This window comes from Clarias gariepinus, unplaced genomic scaffold (assembly GCF_024256425.1).
Source record: "Clarias gariepinus isolate MV-2021 ecotype Netherlands unplaced genomic scaffold, CGAR_prim_01v2 scaffold_29, whole genome shotgun sequence".
In the NCBI taxonomy this organism is placed as follows: domain Eukaryota; kingdom Metazoa; phylum Chordata; class Actinopteri; order Siluriformes; family Clariidae; genus Clarias; species Clarias gariepinus.
In genome coordinates this window covers 1,051,444-1,063,806 of record NW_026520996.1, presented here as the reverse complement: position 1 = coordinate 1,063,806, position 12,363 = coordinate 1,051,444, and the positions used below count along the sequence as shown (strand labels likewise).

Below are 12,363 nucleotides of genomic sequence, written 5' to 3'. Positions count from 1 at the left end.
AAGGGCAAGCCTAAAGCCCTCGTCTGGAATAGGGAAGCTACCACGGCCATGACGACCCGCCAAAGGGCATTTAATTCAGCACCTGTCCTTGTTCTCCCGGATCCTGACCAACCCTTCCTGGTAGAAGTCGACGCATCCCTGTCAGGAGTTGGAGCAATTATTTCTCAGCAGCAGGGGAATCCTCCTCAGTATCATCCCTGTGCCTTTTTCTCCCGTAAACTGTCGTCCACTAAACGAAATTATGACATAGGGAATCGAGAGCTACTGGCGATCAAGCTGGCTTTAGAAGAGTGGAAACACTGGTTAGAGGGGGCGGTCCACCCTTTCCTGGTCTTAACTGACCACCGGAATCTAGAATATCTCCGGGAGGCCAAGCGGCTCAATCCGCAACAAGCGCGATGGGCGTTATTCTTTACACGCTTCCGTTTTACCATCAGCTACCGACCTGGAACAAAAAATGGCAAGGCTGACGCTCTCTCTCGCCACTATAACTCGAAAGAAACTCCAGACACCCCAGAAAACATTCTTCCCTCCACCCTGTTTGTTTTTCCAATTCAGTGGGAGATCGAAGAAGAAATTTGTCAGTCTACGATTAATGAACCCTCTCCACCAGACTGTCCAACGGATCGTCTTTATGTCCCAACCACTTTGCGGGATATCCTCCTCCATCAGGCACACGCTTCAATGGGCACTGGTCACCCTGGAATGCATCAAACCCTCTCACTACTGGAAGAACGTTTTTGGTGGCCCCACATGGCAGAACAAGTCAGAAGGTACGTGAGGGGATGTCAGGACTGTGCTACCACCAAGTCGTCCAGACACCTGCCAGCGGGAAAATTTCTGCCTCTTCCCGTTCCCCGGCGCCCCTGGTCACACCTAGGAGTGGATTTTGTCACAGATCTCCCTTGCTCAGAAGGTAATACATGCATTCTAGTAATCGTGGATAGATTCTCTAAATCCTGCCGTCTTATACAAATGCAGAAACTCCCTTCAGCCAAGGAGACGGCCGAAACACTGTTCAATCAGGTCTTCAGAATCTATGGCCTCCCCGAAAACCTTGTATCCGACAGAGGACCCCAGTTCATCTCCAGATTCTGGAAGGCATTCTTCAATCTCCTGGGTGTGACCATAAGCCTGTCTTCTGGATACCATCCTCAGAGTAACAGTCAGACTGAGCGTAAGATCCAGGAGATAGGTAGATACCTCCGTACCTTCTGCCATGACCGCCAGCACTCCTGGAGCCAGTTCATCGCCTGGGCCGAGTACGCACAGAACTCACTTCGATACCCCCCTTCCAGTGCGTACTCGGGTACCAACCTCCCCTCTTCTCATGGAACGAAACCCCATCCGAGGTACCTTCAGTGACCCACTGGTTCCAGGAGAGTGAGAGGGTTTGGGACTCGGCTCATCAACAGCTACAACGGGCAGTTCGAAGACAACGCATCGCTGCAGACGTTAGGAGAGCCGATGCGCCGACCTTCCGACCGGGACAAAAGGTATGGCTCTCCACATGAGATGTCCGTCTTCGACTGCCCTGTAAGAAGCTGAGTCCCAGGTTCATCGGCCCATTCACCATCCTCGCACAGATCAACCTTGTCACATATAAGTTAAGTCTACCCCGCAACTACCGAATTCACCCCACCTTTCACGTCTCACTTCTAAAACCTTATCACTCACCCAGTTTTCCTGTGTCCACAGAGTCTGGTTCCGGAGACGAGCCCCCCCCGCCGCACTGGATCTGGAAGATGGAACGATCTACGCCGTAGAAGGGATCCGAAAGTCCCGCCATCGAGGGGGTCGCCTCGAATATCTCGTCGACTGGGAGGGCTACGGCCCTAAGGAGAGTAGTTGGGTCCCACGGGACGACATCCCCGACCCAAACCTCCTCAGGGAGTTTCACCAACAACACCCGCTCATGCCAGCTCCCGGGGGAAGAGGACGTCCGCCCCGACGACGGTTCCTGCGGCCCTCAGGAGCGGTCCGTGAAGGGGGGGTTCTGTCACGAAAATGCCAGGCTCCACCCTCAACCTTCGTTCCCGATCTCCTGAGTTTTGAGCACACACCTGACCCCCATTAGCACCACACTTTATATACACCTCACTTCCCCTCTGACTTCCCATGAGGCTACAGACTCCGTCACGCACCTGGTCATTCCACTGTGCCGTGTCGTCCATGTCTCCTCGTCTCCTCGTTTCTGTTCCTGCCTCCCTTTCCGTGCTCCCGATTTACTCGTCACTCCACCAGTTCGCCGACTCACGCCACCAGCTTCACTCTCAATACAGCTAAGACTTTTCGGTTCATTCATTCTGTGTTTGCAATACTTCACCCACTTTCAATAAAAACGCCCGGTTGGGTTCTCTAAGATCGTTGTCTGTTGAGTCTGTGGTTCCGTAACAGAGGCGCTTCAGTTTCAAATAATCATTCAACGCTGAGCCCAAACAGCAAAAGATGATGATAATAATTAATAAAAAGAATAATAACCATCGTGCTTTTTTCTGTTTATGTCCAGCATTTAATAATTATTTAATTATTAATAATTAAAGCTGCTCACGCGCGCTTTTACTTTATGATGTCGCCTCTCTTTACGATAGAGGAATATTGAAACAAAGAGATTTCTCTTTCCCAGAAATATAACAAACAAATTTATTCGTGTTAAATAGGCGCTGTCTTTGCGGCGCTGTGAGAAATGCACACCGATGTAAGCCGCTTTATCTCAGTCATAATATACTAACATATTTGCTGTGTAGTGGACCGCACGCGCACAACCTCTCGCGGGCGAGCCTTTCTCAGAATACGCCATTTTAACGGGGGTAGGGATAAGAAACACCGCACCGGCAGAACTAGACTAATGATTATGAATGCGTCAAAGAAAACAGCAAGGAAACTGACTGGCCATTTTAATAACTCATTGATGACGCGCTCAAGTTCACCAATACAGAATAGCGCTGTATCCCTGTTTGCTTTCATTATTTTACAACATCATAACGTTTTCTCGTCATTGTGTGTGCACTCTAATAAAATTAGAGTCTTATAAAGGTTATGTAGCTTATATAGGTTTATTATATAGTTTTTTCCCATTAATCTGACAACACCTGTGACTCACCCACTTTTTCCTGATACACACACCCAGAGTTTTCTGGCTACGCGAGTGTTACACATGATAAAATATAAAGGCTCACTGTGTTAACATTTACTTTGCTTAAATTCGATGGAACTAAGAAACCTCTATATTTAATTTAAATTCTAAATTTGTAATGTAATTTTAGTACTGTGATTGTAAATTAGTTTAACGTTTGCCAGCGGTGGTACAGCGCTGGGATGTAAAAATGTTTTTATTATTAATTAAAGAACATTATGATGATTATAACAGCCTACTGCATTTAATTCTTATAATATTGCAAAAACACAACGACATCTGCTGACGCAGTAGCACGGCCTGACAATGTTAGAATTTTGATGGTAATTTATTTTCGTTTATTTCAGTTATTAAATCTACTACAAAATTAAAGAACACAAAATATAAGATGACAAAAAACCTACATGCGTAGATTTTCTAATTACACATGATAAAATCTAAAGGCTCACTGTGTTAACGTTTAAATTTGATCGCTTAAATTCGATCCTAATAAGAATAAATTTAATTTAAGTTCTACATTCGTACTGTAATTTTAATACTGTGATTATGAATTTGTTTAACTACAATGTTTTACTTGCTTTTTTCCGCTACTACGTGCAATTCTAACGGAGCTGCGGCTCATTAATCCCTGAGAGTATAAACTGATGCCCGAGGCGTCAGTCTATAGTTATATAGCGCCACTCAGCGGTAGAAGCCAGCAATCTCACAAACCCAAATGCTGCCACCGTGAGGCATGACGGTAAAACCAGAATACCGCATGAGTAACATCTGTAGATAGATACAAGAACTGAGCTCTATGCTCAGCACAGTCACACCCGGTTTGTTCATTTTCCATTTTTCATTCAGATTTTTTTTTTGTTATAAAGCTGCTTTTGAACAAAAAAAAAATTAAACTAAATTAAATTAAACTGAATTCCCCCAAAACACTAAAGTTCAAAGGGGCACACCCACAGTGGCTTGATGCTAGGGGGCGGTCATGACACCTATGAAGAGATTTGTACAAAAAGACAAGATGATAAACCAGCTACTGTGTGATTCAATCAATCCTTATCTACTAAGGAATCATATTTCCAAACATTTTATTGCAGTTTCTGAAATACCCTTCTGATAAAAACACAATGTTCTCAATGTGAAGCGCGTGTATGTTTGTTACACGCAGTCATGTTGTCGAGTTGTGGGCGGTCCGTAAACACCACTCGTCTGTGATTGGCTGCTCCCTCCAGCTCCAGCACGGTGATGTTGTTGGTTATCATAGCACTGATTAATGATGCAGGAATGTACAGCGTGTGCTGAGGCCCACGATCTGGCCAGAACCGACCCACGTTAACACCGTTAATAAACACCTGACCCTGCAAAACACACATTCAGATCCACACAGTTAAATTCTTTATTACGATTAAAACAGGTTGAACTTAAACTCACAATCTTCAGATTAGTACCACAAAGCTTTACACACTTAGACACTTTAATACACAAAATGTTAATGAAACGCTCCACCCTGTACTTAACTTACCCGTTACTTATACTATTTAGCATTACTTATAAACTGAAACTCTCATTCTCAGCTGTTTGGTGATTATCATGAGAGGATTTATTGAGGTTTCCTGTTCCAAAGAAACCTCATCCTGCTTCCCTTAATAATTATCGCCCTGTAGCCCTCACCTCAGTAGTGATGAAGTGCTTTGAGTGGTTGGTCAAGGACTTCATCATTTCTTCATTACCAGACACACTGGACCCACTACAGTTTGCTTACCGTCCAAATCGTTCTACTGATGATGCCATCTTTCATCTCCTCCACACATCACTTACTCACTTGGACACTAGAAGGGGGAATTATGTTAAAATGCTCTTCCTCGACTACAGCTCTCATGTCTCAGCCTCCCTCACTTTCAGCACTGGAGCCCCCCAGGGGTGTGTTCTAGACCCCCTGCTTTACTCTTCATACACATATGACTGTGTGGCCACTACCAGCTCCACCACCATCATTAAGTTTGCTGACGACACCGTGGTGTTGGGCCTGATCTCTGATAACGAGAGACGGCCTACCTGAAGGAGATTAGGAATCTGGAGAACTGGTGCCAGAGGAACAACCTCCTTCTAAACGTCAGTAAGACAAAGTAGTTGATAGTGGACTTCAGCACTAAGGAGGAACTACCAGACCCCCGTCATCAATGACAGCCCAGTGAAGAGAGTGGACAGCTTCAAATACCTCGGTGTTAACATGACGCAGGACCTGTCATGGTCCTGTCACATCAACACCGTGGTGAAAAAGGCCCAGCAGCGTCTCTACCACCTCAGCCGCCTGAGAGACTTCAGACTGCCCCACAAGGTGCATAGGAACTTTTACTCCTGCACCATAGAGAGCATCCTGCAGGAAACATCACAACCTGGTTCGGGAACAGCACCATGCAGGACAGACGAGCTCTACAGAGGGTGGTGTGATCAGCAGAGCGCACCATCCGCACCGAGCTCCCTGACCTGCACTCGATCTACAGCAGGTGGTGCTGGACCAAGGCCAGGAGGATCTTGAAGGACCTCAGCCTTCAACCTTCTCTCTGTTGAGGTCAGGAACACGATTCCGCTCCCTGAAGGCCACTCACAGAAAGACTGAGGAGGAGCTTCTTCCTGCAGGTGATACGGTCTCTTAATCAGTACACCACACAGTACTGACCCACACATATGGTTTTTTCACTCTATCACAAGCCACTTTAAATAAATCACTTTAAGTATATTTGCACTGCACAAGAAACTTTAAATATGTGGATTGCACAACCCCGGACATTACCATTTTTTTATTACCATTTATTCTAACTTCATTCCACACAAAAATGACATAAATCCATACCTACTTTGTACAGCTGTTCTTATTGTTTGATATTTTTTCATATATTCTTCATATTTTTTCTATATTGTGTATTTTTGTTGGACAGTTATTTTATTTTATTCTTTCCTAGTTAAATTTACTTTTTATTTTATTTTTTTATATTTATTTCCTATTCATAGTCTTTTTATTTTAAGGTCACGAGCAGTTGTCTAAGCATTTCACTGCATATTATACTTTGTATGACTGTGTATGTGACTAATAATATTAGAATTAGAATTTAGAATTAGAACCTTTGTCCAGCCAGGAAGTTTAATGAAGGTGTCTCTGGAGATACCATTAGGTTTTAAAATGCCAAAATAAATACTGGGTCCATTGTCTTCTCTGACTTTTACATCAGACTTCCATCCAGACTGCGGCCAGCCGTTCATAATCACGCTGTCAATATCCAGAGGAAAAATCAACCAATCAGAGAGGACGTCGTTACCCAGAATAATGTTTCCCAGGATGCCCTGTTTGAAAACAATTACACAGGAGACAGGGGTAATTTATACACACACACTTTTACACACACACACCTTTACAAACACATAGCAGTTAATGTTTATTTATAATTCTCCTAATTACAGGACTGTCACTTCCCGTCAGTACAGTGTGTTTCAGACTCTGGGAAATGTTCTTACCTTGTAGTCGTTGATTTTAGGTCCAAAGTTCACTCTGCCCATGTTCTCCACTAAAAGGTCCAGCTGATCTCCCTCACGCCCCGTCACATTTATCACCAGTGTAACGTCTCTCTCCATCACACCCTGATACACCTAGAATCACACACATTAAATAATTAAATATCTTGAAAAAGACCCCCCCCCACCCCCCCCACACACACACATTCACTCACCCCATTCACAGATACATAGGCACGGTCATGGATGCCATTTAGTGGTGAGATCAGGGGTGTTTGATCCAGAATGTCCCGCGGCAACCGTGTCCGATAGAGCACGTATCCATAGTACTGAAAATGAAATACTATATTAGTTTATTATTAAGTAGTATTATTAATTATGTATCTATATGTCAATAACTAACATGCAACTAATGTGACTAAAAGGGGACAATTTAACTTCAACATTAATTGATTGATTGATTTATATACGACTATAAATAAAACACCACTTAAAACAGACAAAAGCGATAAATGTTAAGTAAATTAAACACAAACAAGAACCTTGGAGAATATTATCAGAGCCTTGTTGGGGTCAGACACACTTCTACAACATGAAATGGTGTTTATAGTTGGGTCTTCTACAGAAGTCGTCCCTTGGGACTAATAGGCAAAAACGAATGGTTATGACTATAACCTCTGTTCCCTAAAGGAGAGGAACGAGGTACAACACATATTGTATGGGATATCACGCCCTCTCGTGTCCTGGCTGAAGCCACCTTTTTTCACGCCGTAAAGGCAGGCAAACCTGTGGTGACGTAGGTGTAGACCCACCTACACCTATAAACCATCGTCGCCGCGGTTGACCCTCAGTTCGATAGCCGCTCTTCGCTGAGCGTAACTATAAGGCGGGGCAGCAATGTGTTGTACCTCGTTCCTCTCCTTCAGGGAACAGAGGTTAAAGTCATAACCATTCGTTCCCTTTCAGTCAATTCACTCGGTACAACACATATTGTATGGGACATATATTCACGCCCCGCCGAGCATCTACCAAAGTTAGCCACAAGAACCCTGATAGCTACTCTACTGCATCATGGACCCCGCAGAGAGGACACAATGAGCCACCGTGGGGGCCGTTATATCAAGTCGGTAGAACCAGACAAAAGTGTGTGGCGAGGACCAACTGGCTGCCGCGCAAATATCACCCACGGACATTCCTTTGAACAGCGCCCATGATGTTGCCATAGCTCTCGTTGAATGTGCTTTCACACCCAGAGGCAATGGGACACCCTTACTGCTATAAGCTAGTGTAATAGCCTCCACAATCCAATGGGAAAGCCGCTGTTCAGACAGCGCTTTACCCTTTACTGGACTGGCAAAGCAGATAAACAGTTGATCACATAAGCGCATATCTACTGTACGGTCCATGTACACCCGTATGTACGGGGCACAAATTATGCAATTTTCTTTGCTCATCAGAAGCAAAAGGAGGAGGACAAAAGCTATAAAGGTCAAAGACCATAGAGCTATAATCAGTGGAGACGACCTTCGGTACATAGGCCGCGTTCGGCCGTAGAGTAACCTTTAGCCCATTAGCAGCAAACTGCATACAGGATGGATGCACGGACAAAGCGTGGAGATCACCCACTCGTTTAGCAGACGCTAAAGCAAGAAGAAGTGCCGTCTTATATGAAAGAATTTGGCTCAAAAGGAGGACCACAGAGGGCCTCAAGCACTAACAATAAATTAGTGGTTCCCTCCAGGGCAGAAGGGCTGACATGCATGACGGTGTCACTGTTAGCCTCCTGTTGAGGTGGCGCGCCGCACATAGGCGGTGAGAGCGCACCCAGCACTGAAATGCACGCATGTTCAACAGCCGGAGAGGCACCACAGCGATCATAGACGCCATCATTCCCATTAGCTGTAAAAACACTCGGAAACAAAGTTTGTGTTGCAACTGAAACAGAGCAAGGCAGCGCCTTCAAGGCAGTCTGTTTCTCTGCCTGCTCGCTTGAGCTCGCTATTAGCGCCCAGTCGTCTAAATAGGCTAATATGCGAATGCCTTTCTCACGAAGAGGAGACAGCGCCGTCTCGGCACACTTCGTGAACGTTCGGGGAGCTAGTGACAGGCCGAACGGCAGCACTAGGTACTCGTAGGCCACGCCCTAAAATGCAAACCTCAGAAACTTTCTGTGGCGTGGAAAGATCACTATATGAAAGTAAGCATCTGTGAGATCGATCGCAGTGAACCAATCTCCCGGACCTATTGCATTTAGCAGTTGCCTCAGGGTAAGCATTTTGAACTTGTACGTTCTTAGAAACGTGTTCAATATTCTCAGATCCAAAATAGGACGCAGTCCTCCCCCCCTCTTCGGAACGACAAAATACCGGCTGTACCAACCTGAGTTCGCTTCCGAGGGAGGCACCACTTGAATCGCCCCTTTGCTCAGAAGAGAATTTATCTCTTCCCGAAGCACCGCTGCGGCGGCGTCCGACACCTGTGTGTTGTCTATGGAAGAGAAGCGCGGTGGCTTTATGCGAAACTGTAGTCGGTATCCCATAGCGACTGTGTTTTGCACACATGTCGAGACTGCGCATGTGCACCACTCGAGAACGTGGGATGCCAACCGGCCCCGCATTGATTTCTGATTTCCTCATCGATGGCACTGGGCTTTTTTGTTTTGCAACATTGTAAACAGGAAAACTCTTTATTGGTTTTAATAATGCAACATTCACATGGCTTACAAAAGGCACAATTTTTGGGGCAATCAAACTGTAAACATCGAGGGCACTTGCTATAAGTCCCAGAGAATTTTTTAACACGCCCCAACTGGGGTCCATAACTCGAACATAAACACTTGTGTGTGAGGGTAGGGAAGACTGTGTTAGGGAAGTGCAGCGCCGTTTGGGACTGATTTCCTGAACATAACATAGCAGCCTCTTGGGCGGCATTGAGAGAGGAGAAACAGTGTCTCCCTGCTGCCAGAGCTCCTGTCCCTTTAAAATCTGAGCTAGGAGGAGTAAGGATTCTTCCTCCTAGTCGCTGAATCCTTTCGGACGCCCGGTGGGGGGCCCATACCCCAGGTTGACTGCCGTGGGTTTTGCCTGGGGGGCTGTTGCTTCACCGGCCGAGAGCTCGAGCTAGCTGCCGGCGGTGGTCTTTTATGAGGTGGCTGCGGAGTAGTCAAACTTCGAGCCTGTTTGGGCTTCACCTCTCGTCGCGGAATGATGTCTCGCAACACTTCGGCCTGTTTCCTTCTGAAGTCAAACTTTGCCTGAATGGCATCGAGTGACTGGCCAAACAAACCCTCAGCAGACAGCGGTTCATCCAAGTAGACAGCCCTGTCTCTATCTGGAATGTCAGAGAGCATGAGCCATAAATGCCTCTGTGCTACCACTGCGCTTGCTATCCCTCTCCCGAGGGAAAGAGCCGCACAACGAGACATGCGCAAAATGTAGTCTGTCGCTGTCCTGACCTCGGTAAGCAGCGCACAGAACGGGCTCTCCTGAGGCACCAGTGAGCCCAGCTCTGCCAAACACATAGCCCGATATGTTTGAAGCAGCGTAGCGGAGTTAAGCGCTCGAGCAGTGCTCGCTTGAGCGCGGTAAATCTTCTCCAGCTGGTAAATCTTCTACAGTGTTTGGACGGAAGGAGAGTAGGGCCAGACACTCCATGATTATGCGAGGGTGCCAAATAAGCAGCCAAAGATGGCTCCATTGGCGGTGGGCTAACTAGTCCTGCCTTCTCAGCTTCGTCTAATTCCAAATACTGTCCGTAACCGGGCACTGATACACGGGTCGACAGCGGCTTGCTCCATGACGACGTTAACTCGCCGACAAAGTCGGGAAACATGGGCAAGCAGTTTTTAACGGTTGTCGGTTGAGGAGGAAGAAAAAAATCCCGCGAACCTTGACGGTTTTTGAGCTGGCTGCGGGGAGGGCCACTCCACCTCCAGCTTCTTGGCCGCTCGGCGGTAGAGAGCAAAAAATGCGGTCCTCCGACCCCTCAAGATACTCCATCTGGTCCACCCAGCTAAGTGCGGGGACTTCTGACGGAAATTCCTTGTCAGCAGGCACAGGCGAAGCTGGGGACTGCCAATTCGGAAAGGAGGGGGTCCTGCTGAGCGACTATATTTCTCCCCAGGGTCCTTTCCACGAACGTGACCCGTCTTTCCAGCGTTGAACGCCGGAGCTGGCGACAAAACGCACATGACTCGGGCTCAGCTAGAGCTCTCCTAGCATGGAGAATTCCCAGACAGACGGGGCACGCTTCGTGCTGGTCCTTCTCATGCAAGGAGAAGCTGCACTCCTGAGGACAGGGGCGAACAGCGGACCTCTGCTTAGCTACATTAGCTTCCATGCTCATGCCAGCTAGCGCTGTTAGCACAGCTAAACAGAAGCCAACTAAACTGAGATGTTGCTAATGTTCTGACTGACAGAGAACTTAAAAGTCAGCGCTCCGCGGGTAGAGGACTCACCAAAATGAGGCTGTTGTCGCTAAGACCAACAAGAGCAGTTAAGCTGATTTTAACATAAAATGTAGAGGTTACTAGCAGCACCTAGAAAACTCTACAGAAAAGGTGTTCACAGCGAGGTGAAGAGCGTAAGAACTGAGGGTCAACCGTGGCGACAATGGTTTATAGGTGTAGGCGGGGCTACACCTACGTCACCACAGGTTTGCCTGCCTTTACGGCGTGAATAAAGGTGGCTTCAGCCAGGACACGAGAGGGCGTGATATCCCATACAATATGTGTTGTACCAGGCAGGGGTAGCTCAGTGGTTAAGGCATTGGACTACGGTTCGGAAGATCCCAGGTTCAAACCCCACAACCACCAAGTTGCCACTGTTGGGCCCTTGAGCAAGGCCCTTAACCCTCAACTGCTCAGATGTATAATGAGATAAAAATGTAAGTCGCTCTGGATAAGAGCGTCTGCCAAATGCCTAAATGTAAATGTAAGTGAATTGACTGAAAGGGAACCAGTGTTTACGTGAGAATGTCTCTACCAGAGAACTAGAGCACCACTCAGCCCCTCCAACCAGTAACTCCCCACAGACATGGCAAGAAACCAGAGACACTCCCGTCAGACATGGCAAGAAACCAAACACACCCCACAGACATGACAAGAAACCAGAGACATTTCTCACAGACATAGGAAGAAACCAGAGACAATCCCCACAGACATAACAAGAAACCAGAGACACTCCCTGTCACAAGCCAATCTGATCGCCCTGGTACTTCCAGGTCATAACTTACATCCATGTTGTTTCAATTACCTGAGCCCACCTGTCACTAATCAAGCTACTCTCCTGCAGCTTTAAAAGGAAGCTGGAGACTTCACTCCATGCTCATGTATCTTACATGCGTGCCTCCAGTCCTGTCTTGGTGTTATTTTTTTATTTGATTTGATCGCTGTTTGACTTTGCTATCAACCCTGCCTGCATTTCGGATTTCTCTCTCTGCATCTCTGGATTTAACTGACATCTGACAATGCCTGTCATTTACGTCACTTCTGTGTGTGTATGTGTGTGTTGGTGTATTTGCAGCACTTCCATGTTTACAGACAATGGACAAGTGTTCTTCCACCAACAATTCAGAGCTCTTTCACCTCGTGCCAAAATAATCAATCGAGCAGTAGTTGCCGCTACTACATAGGCTCTGTGTTTGCACAAACACGCATTCATCACAAGAGATTCTCAGTCGGACTCTGCTTCCGGGTTTTTCGGGATTTCGCCTACATCATCGACCAG

The 12,363-nt window shown here is 46.6% G+C and overlaps 1 protein-coding gene across 2 annotated transcripts in view; it reads right to left on the bottom strand.

The window, feature by feature from the left end:
• Positions 1-4,154: 4,154 nt before the first annotated feature.
• Positions 4,155-12,363, bottom strand: part of glb1l (galactosidase, beta 1-like) — a 38,494-nt gene continuing 30,285 nt past the window's right edge. Inside the window, exons 13-16 of one of the 2 annotated variants that reach the window (XM_053490568.1) lie at positions 6,853-6,966; positions 6,641-6,772; positions 6,251-6,469; positions 4,155-4,485 (exon numbers count right to left, since the gene is read on the bottom strand). In XM_053490568.1, coding sequence (XP_053346543.1) covers positions 4,261-4,485; positions 6,251-6,469; positions 6,641-6,772; positions 6,853-6,966 — 690 coding nt within the window. In that variant the 3' untranslated portion in view covers positions 4,155-4,260. Of the gene's footprint in view, positions 4,486-4,514; positions 5,762-6,250; positions 6,470-6,640; positions 6,773-6,852; positions 6,967-12,363 lie in introns of those variants that run through there. The other variant, XM_053490569.1, reaches the window with a different exon arrangement.